General features: G+C 34.2%; 1 protein-coding gene across 1 annotated transcript in view; it reads right to left on the bottom strand.

Annotated features, from left to right (window-relative positions):
• Window positions 1-19,925, bottom strand: part of DHRSX (dehydrogenase/reductase X-linked) — a 431,936-nt gene that overhangs the window by 304,477 nt on the left and 107,534 nt on the right. Inside the window, exon 3 of the mRNA XM_051984589.1 lies at window positions 14,133-14,201. Within this exon, the coding sequence (XP_051840549.1) occupies window positions 14,133-14,201 (69 nt within the window). The remainder of the gene's footprint in view (window positions 1-14,132; window positions 14,202-19,925) is intronic.

Below are 19,925 nucleotides of genomic sequence, written 5' to 3'. Positions count from 1 at the left end.
AAAGGGGAGGTTGGAGGGAGCAAAATAATAAACAAATAAATAATATAGAAATAACACAAATAAGTATATAGTAATATATTAAAATAAATAATAAATAAAATAAAATAAAATCGTACTTTAAGAAAAGACAACAAGAGAAATTATTAATAAGTCTAGTTTACTGACTGATTGACTGAGAGGTAAGAAAGAGCACTATTTCCTAATTTGTGGTTTGTGGGCAAACCCTAGTTTGTAACAAGATTTGCTTATGTACCAAAGTTTATTATCAAAAATCTTTTCCCCCACTTTTTGGCAATCAGGATTAAGTGACTTGCCCAGACACCCTGCTAATAAGTATCTGAGATCAGATTGGAATTCAGGTTTTTCTTATTCCAGGACTGATAGTCTATCCACTATATCACCTAGCTGCCCCAAAGATCAATTTTTAATAGCATTTCATTTCCTTCCCTGTGACTTGTGAAGAAAATGTTTAGCATTCATTTTTATAAGATTTTTAGTTCCAAGTTGTTCTATCTTCCTGACCATTTTCTAAAGATTGTAAGCTGTTTGATACAGTTTAAACATATGCTATCATGTAAAACATGTTTCCATATTATCACAGTTGCAAAAGAAAAACAGTTGATCAGTATTTCTTAAAATCCATAAACTTTAAAAAGTTATCCTCTGTTTCATTTTTTCCTTCTTTGTGTCTCTGCTTCTGTCTCTCTGTCTCTGTCTCTTTTTCTCCATCAGTCTCTCCTTCCTGCTTCTGCTGTGTCTATATATCTCCTTCTCTTGAGAATTATAAATGAAAAACCATGGCAGATGGCATGCTCTAAAGTAAACACTTAGAATATTTTACTGGTTCACCATATATTCTGAGTTAATTGATCTCTAATGCCCTTTCCAATTCTAAGAGTTTTTCTACTCACTTTTGAATCTACTCACTTTGCAAAGTAACTATTATTGTCTCTAAAAGAAAAGAAAATAAGGAGAAGGAGAAGGAGAAGAAAGGGAATTTCTAGGTATTCAAAAAGCTAAATGGGAAGTAGCAAAAAAAAAAAAATTGGTTTTTGCACTGGTCAAATTAATAAAGGGAATAGGGAATTGGGAACTCTAATATTGAGGAGTTCTTGGCATTAAAACCTGTTACACGAAGCAGCAACTTAACTTTGTACATTCTGGCCTTGACTGCTTTAGGCCTGGTGGAAGTATAATTTCTTAGGGTAAAAAGAAAAAAAAAGTCAAAATTTAATTGGTTTTCTGTAGGAAACTCCCTTATCTGTGATTTTTTTTCTTTTAAAAGAATGGTAAATGATAGGAAAAACAGACTTTAATATTATTTTCTTGTACAGAAGCAGAAAACTTTAATACTTCTTTGAGATGTGCCAACCTAATAGGCCATTTCTAATGGCATATTATTACTTCTACTTACTGGACAATATATTCTAAAATGCCAATAAATAAGATTCTTTTTTTTTTAAATTAGCTTTTTTATTTTCAAAATACATGCAAAGATAATTTTCAACATTCACCCTTACAAAACCTTGTGTTCCAAATTTTTCTCCCTCTCTCCTTCCACCCCCCCAGACAGCAAGTAATCCAATATATGTTAAACATGTCTAATTCTTTTATATACATTTACATATTTATAATGCTGCACAAGAAAAATCAGATCAAAAAGAAAAAAATGAGAAAAAAAAAAGCAAGCAAGTAAAGAACAACAAAAAAGGTGAAATATGTTGTAATGCACATTCTGTCCCCATAGTCTTCTTTCTGAATGCAGATGACTCATTCCAGCATAGATCTATTGGAATTGGCCTGTTTATGTAATTTGGAATTTGCCTGTCTATGTAATTGTGTTCATGTAATTCCTGGCTTTGTCTTGGCAAGTTGACACCCAAATAATTTATAGGGATTTTTCTTTGTATCTCTTGCTGCTGGACTTTGTTGATTATATATAGAAAGGCCAATGATTATGTGGATTTATTTCACATCCCTACAACTTTATTAAAGTTGTGAATTGTTTCTAACAATTTTTTCATTGATTCTCTAGGATTCTCTAAGTATACCATCATATCACCTGCAAAAATGATCATTTTATTTCTTATTACCCATTCTAATTCCTTCAATTTTCTTCTCTTATGCTAAAGCTAACATTTCTAATACAATATTGAATAGTAATGGTGACAGTAAGCAACTTTGTTTCACTCCTGATCTCACTGGTAATGTTTCTAGTTTATCCTCAATACACACAGTGCTTGCTGATGGTTTTAGATAGATGCTATGGATCATTTTAAGAAAAATTCCATTTATTCTTAGGCTCTCTAGAGTTTTAATAGGAATGGGTGTTGGATTTTGTTAAATTCTTTTTCTACATCTATTGACACCATTATATGATTTCTGTTAATTTGTTAATTTCTGTTAAAATAGTCAATTATGCCAATAGTTTTCCTAATATCGAACCAACCCTATGATCCTTGTATAAATCCTACTTGGTCATAGTGTATTGTACTGGTGATAAGTTGCTGTAATCTCTTTACTAAAAAACAAATAAGCTTCTTAAAACTAAAATAAAGTACCCTTATGCCAAATTGGTCACAAAAATTAAATCTAATAAATTATGTGGAAATCCTTGAACAAGCCATTTTTCTTCTAAGGCAGTCAAATAACATTAGAAACATTCCAAGAAATTACTGAATCTAAAGATGAGAGATATACTCTAAAGAGCTAAGTTAAAAATCTGTTTCAAGACAGATGTGTCTCTTCATTACTGTCAAGAAAAGCGAAAGGCCAGTTTTCAAACTATACAAATAAACACATATGTTCATATGTGAACAAGTACACACATATACATGTGAATATACCAATTCTTGATGAGGAAGATCACAGTAGGGAAAAATTATGTGCTGAGAAAAAACAGCACTACTGACAAAGCACAAATATTCAATATATATTTGTTTCCAGTATTATTATTATCCTCAAGTCACAAGTAAATGATAACATTTAAGTTGAAAATAGTTACATGACTTGCCCATGGTCACAGATAATATCCAAACTCAGCTCTTCGTGACTCTCAAATTCAAGGCACTATTCACTACTCTAAGAATGTGTTCTCTCACTTTATCTTCTACAATTCTGTTCAATAATAGATTAAATAAGATGAAATTAAGTATTATTTGTGAAGCACTTAGTGCAGTGCCTGGTACAAAATATGCATTTAATAACACTTTTTCCTCTTTCTCTCCCTTTTCCCAATTAGCTCGCTGCTTTTACACTGCTTTTAAAGATTAGTTCCTTGACTTCCATCAACCACCAGCCACCATGACTTAAAATACCATACTTTCTTATTATTGCAGAGAAATAAAATGTCACATTTCTACTACTAACTTTGTACAAATGACTCCCAAATAGGTATTCCCTATAAGGCTTCTCTCTAGTGCTCCAATCTCATGTTTTTAGTAGTCTAGCAGGGTATCTCTCTCCACCTGGATGTTCTACCAGAACCTTAATTGTGACATGTCTGAAATTAAACATCATATTCTGTCCAGAATAAGCTCTTTTTTCTGTTCCTTCTTTTTGTTATTAGAAATAGCATTCTCAAAATCAGTAAGGCTTCCAAACTTGGTGCCTTCTCTGGCCTTTGCTTTTCTACATGCAGCTCATTGGCAAGTCCTTTCTTCCTTTTTTAAAAAACTTTTATTAAGTTTCTTTTATTTTCAATTTACATAATAAAACAAGCATTTCTATAATACAGTACAATGAAAAAAGATGATTACACATGAAACTTCAAATCTATCATGTATAACTTGCTATTCCCTTCAAATACACAACAAAGTAATCATGTAAATATTTTTTTTTCCTTTTTTTTCTTCCTTTCCCACGGCCACTATCATAGAGATGGTTACCATTAGACACAGACATACATAAAATTATTTTATATATTCCCCTTTTTATCTTTTCTTTCTCTGGATGCAGAAAGCATTTTTCTTCAAACGTCCTATATTTTTTATTTGTGATTTATAATAGCCAAAAAGACAGTTATGAAAGTTGTTCTTAAAAAATATTTTTGTTGCTGTATACAATGTTCTTTTCGTTCTGCTCACTTTGTTCTTCATCATTTCATGCGAGTCTTTCCATGCCTTTCTATAAGATCACTGAGCTAACTGAGCCAAGTTCTTTCAATAATACTTCTACAACTTCTTAAATCTCTTCCTACTTAAATCAATGAAGATAGTGGAAAAGATACAGCCAAACACTTCCATGCTCATGACAAAAAGGTGGGGGAATTCTAGGACAGACTATCCTATAGGCTAGGAGGCAAATTTTCAGTAAGTTTTTGCTTATTATTACTTTTTTGTCATAAAATACAATTTGATCTGAAGGAAGATGAGAGATAACTACAAAGCAAGGGCAAAAGGCACCAATTAAACATGTATAAGAATATAGTTTCCTTCTTTTCTGTTTCACTGGCACTATCTTAATTCTGACCCTCATTAAACTATCTCTTATAGGCCAGACCTCTGAATGTGAAACAAAGGATTCTTACAAGATGTTAAGTCAGTGGAATTGACTTAATAGCTCTGTAGTTCAGTACATGTATTTAGTACTTAATATAGTTCTACAAGATTCACACCTATGATAGGGGAGCATATAAGCTTGGACAAACTCAGCCAGAATCAGAACTAGGGAAGACAGAGACTGTGGTGGTGGTCCTCCTGCCTCCCCACAGAAACCAAAACACATTCAGGAGTTCCTCAAGAAAGCTGGCCCAGGCCCCAGGCAAGGAGATAATAAAGGATATGGACTTTAACCCTTGGCTACTTGTGTGGTGATTACTGAACTGAAAGGAAGATTGCTCCCAGAGACCCCCAAGGAAACTGAACCAACAGAGAACATTACAACTATCCATAGCAATAGCCATTTTACTAGTGTTTCCACTCATCTTCCATCAGTTTCTCCTCCCATTCACTGACGTATTAAGGCCATATTGTTCATGTAGCAGGCATTTACTAAATGTTCAATGTATTGAAATGAATCAAGCTGATGGAGAGAAAACTAAAGGAGAAGGAACTGTATAAATGCCTAATGTATGAAGTAGTGGCAATGAACAGATCTCCACTTTAATAACAATATAATGAAGTATACAGGATTAAAATTACAATAGAAAAGAGCAATTGGGCATAAAAAAGACCTCTCTGATTTTAAAGTTACTGAAATAATGAAGCAGATTAGCAATACGAAGTAAAAAGATCTCTAAATGTTTTAAAGAACCCAAATGATCACAATATTTTTAGATTGGATCTACCTATTAGAATCATGGGGATGGATCAAATAATCTCATGATGTACTTTTGTGTCTAATCACTATGTGATGAATAGTCTAATAAAATGAAATTTGCTCTTTTTTTTTAACTTCTTTTTTTTCTGGAATGTACATGAAATATGGAAGGGAAAATATGGAATTTAACAATTTAGAATTTAACAATTCTAATTTGGATTGTTTACTGATTTGTTTTCTGAATAAGATCATATTCCAAAATAAGGAATATTTTAACAAGAGATAATTCCACAAAAGCAAAGTGTTGGCAATATAAATAAGTGATAAAAGTTTCTACATATTCCACATTAAAATATTTTAAGAAAGGAAAATGTGTCAGTCCTCTTTATTCCTGACAATTATTATATATCTATTACCATGAAAACTCAAACTAATAATTATTTGTTACATACCAATTTTAATTGACAATGATTTTACAAAACACTGTAAAAATAGTAAACTGTATTTATTGTAAAAAGAATGTTATTAAATCAAAAACAAAGAAAATTGATTGCAGTAGATAAATAAAGATTACAGAATTTCTTAAAATATGGAAATAATTTTGAAAGTTAAATAATGTCTTATGTATTTTTATTACAAAAGAAATATACATACACAAATACCACTAGTCAATTTAGGGATTTTCAACAGAAATAAAATGTAAAGAAGTATCTGATCTAAAACTGATAGATAAATCCTAAAATTATAGTACTAGAATCATCTTAGGAAGTCCAACCACTTGATTTCCCAAAGAATTAAGGGCTTTGTCCTAAGTTATATGACTAATCTGGTATAGTTTCCTTGGTTGCCATCAAATTCTTAGTAAGGAAGAGTGCATCACATAAAGACAAAACTGCCTAGTATACATTGTCATAATAGAGAGAAAATGGCTTTGTTCCTCCTTCATACAATTGTATATACCCTGAATAATGGCATAGCACAAGTCAAAAACAACTGGGAACTGGTGTGCCAAAAGAGAGAAGTTATACTGAACATGCCGGTTTCTGAGTATGTTTTAGGGATCTAAGGAAAGATACACTTTTCCCAAATAGTGTTCTCCAGTTGTGTCAGCTGACATCTCTTACCACTTAGAAACTTGGAATTTTTGTGCCACACTTCCCTTTTAATGTCCTGACCCAGTTTCCCTAATTATCCTGCCTCAGTTACTCTGCCTCAGGCTATAACCATTCTTTCTTAATCATTAGAATATTTGATAGGATAAAAGTCTTATCTTAAACCTCAGGCTATAATCATTCCCTCTTAATGTTTGAATATCAAGAGCCTTTCTTGTACCTCCCTCCATTATGTCATCCTAGCTGCCTCCCTCCACTATGCCATCCCATCCAGGTGCCTCCCCCCATTAGGTCATCTCCATCCCAAGTACCTCCCCCATTATGTCATCAGTCTTGTTACCCTATAAAAGAATCGGGTATCTCACATTCACTTCTGAATTCTTGGAGACAATAGTCTTGTTCAGCCCTGGGACCAAACCATGGATCCATTTGGTCCCAATAAATCTCTCCCTTTCAAATAAAATATTAAATATTCTCTAATCTCTATCTTGCCTCAGTTTCTCTGGCATTACAGAATCTGTCAATAATATACTGTATGATCTCTTTAAGCTTCAGTTCTCTCATCTCTTAAATGAGAGATTTCTATGTCTCTCCTAGCTTTAATTCTACCAATGGTGAAATATACAAAATCTGACTACCTATTATCATTTTCCTCATTGGTAAAATGAAGAAAATAATGGCACCCACCTCACAGGGGTTATTGTCATGATCCATTGAGATAATATATGGAAAACACTTAAAACACTAAATAAATGTTAGTTATTATTATTATTATTATTATTATTAGATGTCTTGGAATCAGGAAGACTCATCTTCCTGAATTCAAATCTGGCTTCAGTATTTATTAGTTGTGTGACCCTTAAGCAAGTCACTTAATTCTTGGTTGCCCAAGTTCTTTATCTGTAAAATAAGCTAAAGAAAGAAATGGCAAATCAGTATCTTTGACAAGAAAATTCCAAAATGGAATCATGAAGTGTCAGATGTGAAATGAAAAACAACAACAATTGGAAGGTAGATATGGCAGTGACATTCAATTTATGTAAGACTTCCACTGATCTATTATAGGAGGGTGGGGGAAAATAGCTTCAAAGATATGACCATGAAACTATCACCAAAAGTCTGCTTTCAACTGAGTATAATAAGATTCTTTTGTTATATTATTTAGTTTCCATGTACTCTTCTTGAAAAAAAAAGTTCCTTCCTCCTTCTGTCCAGAGGAGGATACAATTCCATATTCAATCTAGAAGCATCCAAGGATGAACTCCTAGCTGCCCATACTAAGCATATTATCCTGATTCTAAATAAGTAATCAGAATTTCTAGGAGAATCAGGTACTACTATGACTTACTTTTCCTGGTGTTCCTAAAAGTATAAAGACAGACTTGGGCCTTCTTGAACCTGGACTGATGGTATTCAGTGTTATTCAATTGCTTTCTAAGATAATTCAATCAGAACTGATAAGAAAGTATTCATGTTTAATGGATGTATTATTTTTCATTTTGGTTTTTTTGGGGGGAAGGATAAAACATCTCTAAATCCCATAAAGAGCATGATGCTTTATGTGCACACCAAAGGAAAAGAGCAAACAATGAATATCAATGCAGTCATATGACTAAATACAATTTTCACTCATTTCCAATTAGCCAACAAACATTTCAGTTCTTGACCTGTGGAAAGCACTGGCCTGATATTTTAGGAGATACCAAGAAGAAAAAGATGTAGCCCCTGCTTTCAAGTTCCAACAATGGGAATTAGACATGTATAGAAATAAACAGACTACAAATGTAATGTAAAAATACAATAGGAGAGATAGCATTGCTAAGTTAATTAAACATAAAAGGAGAAGATGGGGGTGGCGATTCCTTACAAAGTAAACACCATGAACAAAAGGACATATGTAGCACTTTAAAATCTGTGAAGCAGTTTACAAATATTATTTCATTTGATTCATACCACTACCCTGGGAAGTAAATGTTATTATTATCCCAATTTTACAGCTGAGTAAACTGAGGCAGGCAGTTAAAACAACTTACCAAGAATTACACAGCTAGTAAATTCTGAGATTGGATTTGAACTCAGATGTTATTCTTGGCTTCAGGTTCAGCTCTTTATCGGATCATGTCACCTAACTACCCATTGTGTTTCAATTTGGCTAGAAAATAATAATTTATGAAGGAGAATACCAAGATATAGGCTGGAAAAATAGATGAATTCAGAATGTATACTTCTAAGAATCAGGGCCTATATCAGATAGATAAAGGTATTCTAGGAAACAAAGAAGGTGGGAGATAGGGTCTTAATTCTAGTTGTGCTTTAGGGAGATTATTAGTAGCCAGTAAAAGGGAAGAAGAGGGAAGAAATTAAAGAAAAAGAGACAAATTAAAATTTGCTGAATTGATAGTACACAGATATTTATCAGAAGCCAAATTTACCTCTAGCTTGATTCTTTCCCTCCAGTATGGAAGTCAATAGATGTCCATCTTTCACTTTAAGACATAGTACTCCTATCTTAGAAGCAAGTGTGATATATATAAAATATTCCCTCCCTGTAGCCCAGGCCTTCATGCTAACACATATTTCAGACTCCTCCGAATAGTACTCCCACTATATTTATTGATCTCTCCCTTTCCTTTTCATCCCATACTCCATTATAACACCTATTTTCTCAAGTCATTCTTCTAATTAGCTGTCATAAGGGAAAGGGATTGTGTTAAATTAATTCACAATTGATGACTCATAAGAATGCCAATTACTATGCCGAAGGGTATTTTCCTTGGAATTTAAACCTAGACTGCAGGACGTATCTAGAACACTTATATGGTAGATTTCTAAATTAACTCATTAAACTACATTCTTTTTCTCAGGTTTGCCAAAATTTCCAAGGAGCAGATCACTGTGACCCCTTCCATTTTATTTGGAGAGCATCACCCAGTCCCTTATAAATCCCATCATATTGGGACTTGAGGAGGAATACTATTGATACAAGGAACTCCTGGGTAAGAGAATTCCCTCTTCTAACATAAGCTGGTATCTCCTCTGTAATTGAAAATCTGAGTTAGGTTAAGTAACTTGCTCAGATTCACATAATAGAGGTGAAATTTGAACTCAGGAGTTCCTGGCTTCAGGAGTGGTTGCTACCAATGTTCAATCTGTAACCCATACATAATAGCACATTGTAGAATTTTTAAATCCTCTTCTACAGATATGAACTAGAGATGCTAAATATTCAGATACTCTTCTAGATGAAACACGCTGCTTTTCTCATAAAATAATTCATCAGGCCAGAGAACTGATGGAGCTAAAAGCAAAGAACAATGTGCTATTCTATCCTCTGTGCTGCTTTCTGAACTCTGTGTACTCGCGTACAGTTGGATGCACCTAGCTAGGTGTTGAAACAATCAGTCTTTTGCTCGCTGACTCTGTGTGATGTCAAGTTTAGTGATTATACTTGATGTGATCTAATGAAAAATAAAAGCTACTAGAGTACCTGATATGTGATTAAATATTAAAATAGTGACTTCACTGCTTTCTTAACTGAGAGTAATCCTTATAAATTATGGAGTACTTACACATCAAAGGAACCTTGTCATTGAAGTTGGTTCTCCTTTTCCTACCAGAATGGACTTTAAATCTTGTATTTTGCAGAAAACTAAATTCACACAAGTTTTCAACAGCCAAACTCCAAACTTAGACAAACACAAATACTTAGACAAGTTTTTTGATTACTCAGCTGTTTTAGTTTGTATCTTATTTTTCTCTTAACATATCTAGATAATTTCAATATATTTAAGGTTCTGACTTTTTAGAAAGCTAAAGGTTATCTGCAATGAACCTTTGCCTTCATATGAGTCACATTTTGGGGGAAACAATCAGGGTTAAGTAACTTACTTAGGGTCATATAGCTAGTGTCTGATACCAGATTTTAACTTGGTTACTCCTGACTCCAGGATCATGGCAGTACACTGTACTACCTAACTTACCGTATAAGTCACATCTTTTAAAGTAAGCAATTTACTTTCTGTAAACTAGATTTTATACTGTCAAATATTTTTGTGATTATTGTTATGGTCCAGATCTGCAAGATTATTAGTATAAAGAACTCCTTACTGAGGAATTTCTCTAAGGATGCAAATCTTTGGGGCTGTCTCCCATGCCTAGAATGCTCTCCCTCTGCTCTGACTACTGACCTCTCTAACCTCCTTTAAGTTCCAACTAAAATCTCATCTCCTATAGAAAGTAATTTCCCTCTGTTAATTATTCCGTAATTATTTTATTTATACATTGCTTTGTATATGTTTACAATTGATTATAAGATCCTTGAGTGCAGAAGCTATCTTATGCCTCTTTTTATATCCTCAGAATTTAGCATAGTTCCTGGCATACAGTAGGAGGTTAATCAATGATAACTGATTGGCTATTCTGAAACTCTTACTTTCAAAAGAGGTACTTGAAAGATTAAATTACTTGTCTAGGATCACAAAGCCAATGTCTGGAACAGACTTGAACCCAGACCTACCTAACTCCAAGCTCAGCAGTCAATCAACAAGTATTATTGTGTATCAGACACTGTACAAGAGTAGATATAAAAAAATGAGACAAGGTTTTCTTTGTAAACTGCATAGCCACTGACTATTCAGTCCTCAAACTGACAACAATCCAGTGAGAAAATGATACAATGATTAGAGCAATAGATCTGAAGTCAGGAAGACGAGTTCAAATACTGATTCAGACACTTACAAACTATGAGATCTTGGGCAAATAAATCTCAGCTTCCTCAACTGTAAATGGGGATAATAATAGCACCTAACTCATAGAGTTGTTATAAACTTAGCACAGTGCCTTTAATATAGTAGGTGCTATATAAATGCTTAATCCTTCTCTTTCCCTACCTCTTAGAAAAGAAGAGAAAAACTGAGGCATTATACCATGCTCTATGAATTGTTATTATATCTTAATTGAAAAATGAGAGCTGATCCAAGGTAGAATAAGATTTTAGAGGCTAGATAACTATTCCTCAAGAATCTCTTAATAGAAGAGTCATGTCTGTACAAGGTGGAAGACCCAACATCTTGTGGTTACTTTTGTTAGCAACATCCCCTAAGTCCTCCTAAAGTTATATTCCCACTAGTTGGGCAGCTTTTAGAGGATGCAGGCTTAAAAGGAGGTCAGAAATTTTACAGGGAAGAGCAGGAAGGACACTGACTAGACAAAAGTAACCAGAGACCGAGGAAGAAATAGAATCACTGGAGTAAGGACTGAATTGACCAGAGATGAGAGCAAGAAGAAGCATCTAGTTTTGAGAAAAGTTCCAGATCCTGGGTTAGGGAGCCAAGTGGGATCCAGAGCCATGAAAAGGAGATTTCCAGGGGCTGAGCCAAGATGGCTGAGCCAATGTTTCTCTCTGGCCTTCTCTACAACCTTCAGACTAATTAGCAAATCCAGCCTCTGAATTAGCTCTGAAGTGGCAAAATCCACAAATATTGGGAGTGCAACAAATCAGCAGCAGAAGATAATTTCGAAGATCACCAGAAAAGTTCTGTTTCAATTGGAAAGAGGAGGGAGACAGCCAAACACAAGGCTGAGCAAAAACACCAGCACAGACATACAAGAGTCCTGGGGCAGTACAGATTCTACATTGAGGAAAATCTACAGGGAGGAATCCACAGGAATCTATAGCAGTGTTGGCCACTCTGCCCTAGTTGTAAACTAATAGATCAGCAGAGAAGTTATAAAACATCCAACACAAACACAAAAGATCAAAAGTGAACCCCAAAGTGCTAGTCTCAAGGCACCTGCCCATGTCCACTCAGCACTGGGAGTAAATCAGTACTGACCCAGAATAGCTGCAGTCCTTGGAAAACCACCACCATACTAAAGGCAGACCTTAGCATTTTTTTAAAAGTGAGTAAAAAAGTAAAAAGGACTCTGACAATAGCTTCTATAGTGAAAGAGTAGAACATATTTCAAATTCTGAGGAGACTAAAGGCAGATTGTCTCCAGATGAAGCCCTAAAATGTGAAATAACTTTTCCCCATCACACAAGACTCTCCTAAAAGAAATTTAAAAGGATCTTAAAAGAGAGCTAGAAGAAAAATGGAGAAAGGAAATGAAAGGTTTGCAAAAGGGTTTGGAAAAGGCATATAACTCATTAAAAGATAGATTTGATAAAGTGAAAAAAGAAAATAACTCCTTAAAAAACAGAATTTGTGAAATGGAAAAAATTCCACAGAACAAAACAACTCATGTAAAAATTCAACTGGACAAATACAAAAAGAAATTTAAAAAATAAATGAAGAAAAGAATTCATTACAATTTAGAACTGAACAAATGGAAATGAATGACTCAATGAGACAACAAGAATCAGTTGAGCAAAACAAAAAAAGAAAAAGAAAAAGAAAAAATAGAAAAAAATGTAAAATACTAATTGAGAAAACAACTAACCTGGAAAATAGATCTAGGAGAGACAATCTAAGGATTATTGGACTCCCTGAAATACATGATGAAAAAAAGAGCCTAGACACTATCTTTCAGGAAATCATCAAAGAGAACTGTCCAGATATCATAGAATCAGAAGGTAAAATAGCTATTGAAAGAATTCACTGAACACCTCCTGAAAGAGAGTCCAAAATTAAAACCCCAAGGAATATTGTGGCTAAATTTCAGAGTCATGAAAAGTCTACCACACCTACCACAAAGTGACTTATGTATTATGCCCCATTCTATAACCCCTAACCCTAACTAGTAGGGTTAACTAGAAATGAAACTGGCATATCCTTTAAAAAACACATTTGGAGGAACGGATAGAAGACATATAGGAATGTATATGAGAAGAGTGTAATGCATTTTAAACTCCATTATTAACTGATAATTAATCTCACTAAATGTTTCTTAAATTTAAAGATGCTGAATTGAGAATACATATCAGTTAGGGTTCATAAGCAGCAGATTTAAATGGACAATTCTCCTCAATAATAAGGATTTGGCTGGGTGGAGGAGAGGAAAGAGATAAAGCTAAAAAGATATCACCACATTAAGAAGCCCTGGATTACTACTACATTTGGAAAGTGGGATATAGTTTGTTCAGAGTATGTGATCTTTAAGATTCCTTCCAACTCTAAGATTCTATGATTCCACAGAACAGTGAAGGAAAAGGGGTCAGGAAGTAGCTATACATTAACTTGTTTGAATAGAAAGGATAAATACTAAATAAGTTACTATACACAAAATACTTAAAGATTATATGATAAATTTTCTTGCAAATTTTTTTTTCTTAAACTATGAGTCTCTAACTATTGAATAAGGATCTAATTGTAGTTTTGATAGCCTTAAAGCTAAATCAAAGCAATTCAAAGCTAGTTGACATCTCCTTCCTCAACTCTCCAAGATTCACCAAGTTTTCCATGGTGGAGAGTAGTTAGGTTAAGGTCGTGGGGCAGCGGGAGGAGGTCACTGCTGCCCATGGATCCAAACTATTGCAGCCATTCTTTGGAAATACTCTCCTTGTCTCCCATTCCCAAGGACTTCGATTGTGTGCCTGTTAGCAGGCATGACGTTATATTTTTATCTAATAATATACCTTATCTTCTCCACATTCTGATCAAGGATTTCATTGTCGGTGAACACCCATCTCAAACCACGCAAAAATTCAAAGCTTGCCCTTATTAATCTACTTCTTTTGCCCCTTCCATCAATGGCTTAAAAAAAAAATGAAGTCACTTCAATCAATTAAAAAGAAAAGCTATTATAACTCTAGGTGTTTACCTTTGGAGTTCAAAGTTTCTTCCTTTATTTGTTTTACAGCTTCTTGGCCTTCTCTCTCTTTATTTCCAGCTCAAAAAAAAAAAAAAAAAAAAAGATTCAAATTAGTAGGGAACCCATCACCAAACTGTTAAATATACTAATTACTTCAAACTATTTTTAGAACAAAAATATCATCTATGTGAAAAGTATATGGCCCCATCAGATGACACCAAACATCTCTTATTCTATGGTTTGGCTCATTCACCCAAACCTAGGGAGAGGGGGAAATGTTCCAGGAAAGGAGCATAGCCATGAGTGGCCACTATGCTAGAAATCACTCTGACACTCCCAGGCATAATTGTGATGGGGTGGAATTACATGTCTGAATATACAATGGTAGTACATGAGCTCCCATCAATGTATTATCTATTTACATAAAACAATTACAACAATACCATTAACTTTTAAAAATCAAACATTTTCTAAACAAGAAGGCAAAAGAAAAAATCATAATAACAGCAGTGTGCACAGTATTGATGAGGGGAAAATCATGTAAAAACTTAGAGAAGCCAACAATGACACATGAATAGGTAAATACACCTGCCCTACGAAATTCATAATAGCCTGATTCCCATCTTCTTTTTAAAGAAAGTCTAAAGCATATTTTGAATATCTACCCTCTGCTGTCAGACAAAGATGGTCTTCTGTATTCCCTACTACTGATAGCATCACATCCTTTCAGTGAAAAGCAGTTCCTTTAATTCTAAAATATGTAAAGCTATTCAAGTATTATTCCTTATAGTTTTTAAAAGGTTTTCCCCTTCTCTGTACATGGGACAGAAAAAAGCAAGAAAGGTTTGTCTTTGAGGGGTTTCTCTATATAAGGCAGTAGATGGCATTAGAGATTACTCTCTAATTACTCTCTAATCCAGGGCAGCCTTTCCCACAGTCATCTCTTCACCTAGAGCAAAGGATTTTGTTTTCCTCCAATCAGCTCTAGCAAACATCAGCGATTTCCTCCAAGCAGATCAGCTCCCCACATTAACAGCACAACTTCTCCTCAGCTGGTGTCTGTTTCTATTAGCCTTTCAGGTGCTTTCCTTTTCAGTCCTATTGGCTTCATCTTCTGTATTCTGGTTCTAAGGTTTCTGCTTCTTTTTCTCAGTGATTTCTCTGATCTCTCTTTTATATCTGGCTTCTTTGCTCTCTGATTACTGATCCTTTGAACTGGTTTCTGTCTCTCAAATCAGAGTCCCCTGATGTGTTGTGAGCTATTTCTAACCAGCTGGGAAACTAAAAATCCATATTCTTGACATATATGAAACAAATCCGCTAATTCTTACGTAATTTTTTGATTCAGTTTCCCAAAAATAAACTCCAAAGTACTAAAAACAGTCATATTCAAATTAGCTACTACAAAACCATAGACTACAAACATCTCTAATATCAATGATTATTTTTGCCTCTGAATTGCTTGCTTATCTTTAGTTTTAAGAAAATCAATATTTTATTTTCAGTAGTACTCTTATTGCAAGGAATGTTTTCTCTCAGGTCTTCAAAATACCTTTCTCCTTTTAAAAAAGTTTTTATTCAGTCATTTTTCAATTATGTCTGACTCTTTGTGTGAGTCTTTTTATCTTTTTAGGCTTTTATGCTAACAAGAAAATTTAGGAAAATATATTTTTCTCCTTATTTGACAAAAATGCTCAAACATATTTGGTGGATAGCAAAAGCATTACAAAACCTTATATCATAATAAAAATATAATAATAAACAACAATACAGTTTTTATATCATAATATCCAAGAAATGTTTCATGCAAAAAAAAATCTTTTTAATTTTCATACAGTAAAGTAGATAAATGAAATTCCAAAATAGGTGCTTTCATTATAGACATAAATTTAAACTGATTCCTCTGAGGATCAAATGAGATAATATATGAAAATTTCTTTGTAAATCTAATCTTGTTAATAACATGTCAGAAGTAACTCACTTAATGGAAATGATATACTTCTAAAAAATTGGCCCAAAGAAATCAAAGAGAATAGAAAAGGTACTGTGTGTAAAAAAGTTTTTATGGTGACTTTTTTGTAGCAGCAAAGGATTATAAACTAAGGAGATGTCCTTCAATTAGAGAATGGCAAAACAAACTTAGTATAGAAATGTGATAGAATACTATTATATTGTAAAAAAAATGATGAAAGAAATAGATTCAGAGAAACATCGGAAAAGTTGTATTAATTGATGTAAAGTGAAACGAGTAGTCAGAAGAACAGTGTGTGCTATAACAACCATATTGTAAAAAGTGAACAATTTTGAAAAATTTGAGACCTATTATCAACAAAATGAGCAACTGTGTTTCCAAATGATAAAGGATGCTTTCTACCTCCTCACAAAAATGTGAAAGATGAAATAAGCAGAATGGTACACACATTTTTGAACATGATATATATACATAGGAATTTCTTTTGTGTGAATATTCATATTTTGTTGGAAGAGTTGTTGGATTGTTGATGTTGTTTTTTTAAAAGGAGTTATGAGGAAGAAAATACTTGAAATAAGTGAAATAATCAATTTTAAAAGTTGGCCTTAAAATTAATTTCAGTTAATGGAATCATATTTTTTCATTAACAGCAAAATTTTTAGATGCAGTCTGCTGGGATTAGTTCTATATGAACAGATAAAAGAAAGGGGAATGGAGAAAGAAAGAGAGACAGAGACTAACAGACAGAAAGTATATGTGTAGATCTATGAACAGGGATGTGTATGTGTATGTGTGGTATGTGTGTGTGTGTGTGTGTGTGCATTTATGTGTGTGTATGTATGATGTGAAAGAAAAAGAGAGAGAGAAAGAGAAGTCTTGACTGAGTAGTTTAGTTCTTTGCTTTAAAGCATAATATAGAATGTCTCTAACCTAATTATGTGCAGTATAAAAATAACTCACTTATCTGGCCTGAAAACAGGATTATCTAGAAAATAGCTCTGAACTCCTAGCAAGGTACATCATGCATTTTATTCTGCTGAAATGACCTGGAGCAACCTTCTAGACTGAATTATCTGTGAAATTAAGAAGACTGAACAAGAGTTGTGAAGTGGAAGAAATAGGATTGGCTGTTAAACGACAAAAGACTGAAAATATCTAACATGATGTCATGTTAGAGGAATCAACAGACTACCAGAAACAAAGCAAATAGGTGTATATACCTCAACAATCACTCCCTTTTCCTTGCCCCCAAACACAGGCCTTTATACACTAGGCTCTAATAATCATTATTCATTATAGATATTCACATTCAATATTCAAAAAAGGCAAATTATATTCTCTATACCTCCTTTACGGACAAACATAAATCTGTTTGATGAACAACTAGACCCCAAAAGAAGTAATTAATAAAATTACATCTACTTGGATACCTATGCCTGCTAGTGTTAGGGAGATACCCTCCCTCAGCTAAGCCTGCTGGGAGAGCAGGTGTAGCTCTCCATGGAGTAAGATGCTTAGGCTTGTTGGAGGAAGATCGATTGGCAATTTATCAAGTTGTTAGTGCTAAGGGAGAAGGCATCAGGGAACTTCTCATGAGAGTTGTTTCTCTTTCTTTCTTGGGCTTAACACCTGGTATAGGAGTGTAAAGTAGGGGAGAGCTAGCTTCCTGCCTGAGAGGCTTCCATTTTATGGGCATTTTCCACTTGGGCTTAAGCCATCCTTGTGCCCTGAGAGAACATAGAGGCAAAGCCCTGTCACCATTTGGGGACCAGTCTCTGCCTTTTTCCCACCCTCTAGAGTCTGCTTTTCTATTTTTGACCATAAGGTAGCTGTTGCTACTTCTACCCTGGTCCCTTCCCATCCCTGCCCTTTACCTGTTTCCCCTCTCTCTAAGGGTTCCTGGAAGAAAGTGGAGGTCCCTTCTTTATATACCACAATTGCTATTTTAAGGTGTGGTAGGGCAGATGTATTTGTTCTCTCTAGAAGTGTGTTGCATGGTTCATTTCTTGCTCTGTTCTATTTGATATTTTTTGTCCCAGATTAGAATAGAACCCATCATGAAGCTCTCACTAGAACTCCACATTATCAGCAGGAAAATCATCCTTCATTTCTCAATACAATCACAATTCTGCTTTCTTAGAAATTTTTTGCTTATTGGGGATGAAGGAGAATTGGAGAGTAGAAAGGGTTAAGTAAGAGCAGAAGTTAATCAAGGCTAGATGAACCTAATTGTTTCAAATCTAGCATCAGAATGCTTCCTTGACCTGAGACTAGAAAAATGACCAGGTTCTACTACAGCAAGATTGGAGACATCCTTTTATGAATATAAGTCCTAAGATATAAAACGTTACAGATAGGTGGTCACTGCCTCAGGCAAATTTATCTTGAATAATGTTGACTAAATCTTCCAGGACAAATCCATCAGGACAGCTTTGTTTCATTTGAGATTTCAGATTATATAGCTCTGATGATATTAGCATAAACTGCTAAAAAATTAACTTCTATCAAGGCTATTGGAATTCCATAGTTTTGTTTTGTTTGTTTGTTTGTTTATCATCAGGGCCTTCAAAAGTATTGAAGGTTTGGGCCTTATATCCCAAGGTAAGAAGTAATCCAATCCATTAAGGCCTCGGGCAAATTTTTTTTTTAACAAAAAATCAGACCCCCAAAACTAGTAACTAATGGAAATTGTATCAACTTGGATGGTGGTATCTAAGACAGTACCCCAGGACTCAGTCCTTGGTGCTATTCTGATTCCTATTTTAATTCTCTCTCTCATTTCTCACGTAGTTGTACCACTCTGGAATTTCTCTAACTTTTCCACAATGCCCCAAGAAGTTCATTATTGGAGGGGGAAAAAGTCTATCATCCTACAATTACCTTCACCAAGATCCCACTAGGATTCCACTTCATCACCACTCTCAGTCCTTCTGATTGGCAAATGGAGCCAATGTACTCCAAAAGCTACATTTAAGTAGGGTGCTCAGGTCAGAACATCTCATTTCTCAGTTGGCTGCACATTTTTGATACTTCTCTGTCTTTTCATCCATACTCCCATGTTGAGTATCTTCCCTTTTCAGCTTACTTTTGCACACTGTCATTACCAATTAGATTGCAAGGAGGAAGAAACTTTGAAGGCAGGAACTGTCTTTTTTTCATATTTGTATCCCCAGCATTTAGCATAGTGCCTGGCGCAGTTGGTGCTTATAAGTGTTTACTGACTTTGATGAAGACATATATGATGTATTTATCAAATTTGTGGACGATTCAAAGCTGGGAGAGCTAGATTAATATAATGTGTGTGAAACTCAGGACCTCAAAAAATGCATGAAAGCAAGTACAATGAGCTAAATCTAATCAATAAAAATTTTAAAGTCCTTCACTTGGATTCAAAAATATTAACTGCATAAGTTGATGTAGTATAAAAGTCAATAGTAGTGACATAATAGTCATAAAAGAAATCTTTATACTAATAGAAATCTAGGATCCAAAAAAACAACATTCTGCCCAATGAGATCATTACTGGAACCCATGCTTAATTTTGCTTCTCAATTATGGGGAAATATACTAGCTATTAACTTAGGCATCCTTGACAATACCATGATTAACAGCCAGGTGACAGGATCTAGCCATATGGAATAGTAAAGCAGGAGAGAGGAGGAAAATGGTGGATAACACCTCAAATTTCGACCATTTGGATATATCTTGTCATTATAACAGGGCTCTATTTATTGAATGATGTAGACTATATTGAGAAGGTAGTTTTCTGTTTGTTAATGAAGTAAGACTCCTGTGATTGAATGACTACTTAAAATTCTTGATCTTTAAAA

This window comes from Antechinus flavipes, chromosome 3 (assembly GCF_016432865.1).
Source record: "Antechinus flavipes isolate AdamAnt ecotype Samford, QLD, Australia chromosome 3, AdamAnt_v2, whole genome shotgun sequence".
Classification (NCBI taxonomy): domain Eukaryota; kingdom Metazoa; phylum Chordata; class Mammalia; order Dasyuromorphia; family Dasyuridae; genus Antechinus; species Antechinus flavipes.
This window is presented reverse-complemented; position numbering and strand designations above follow the sequence as displayed.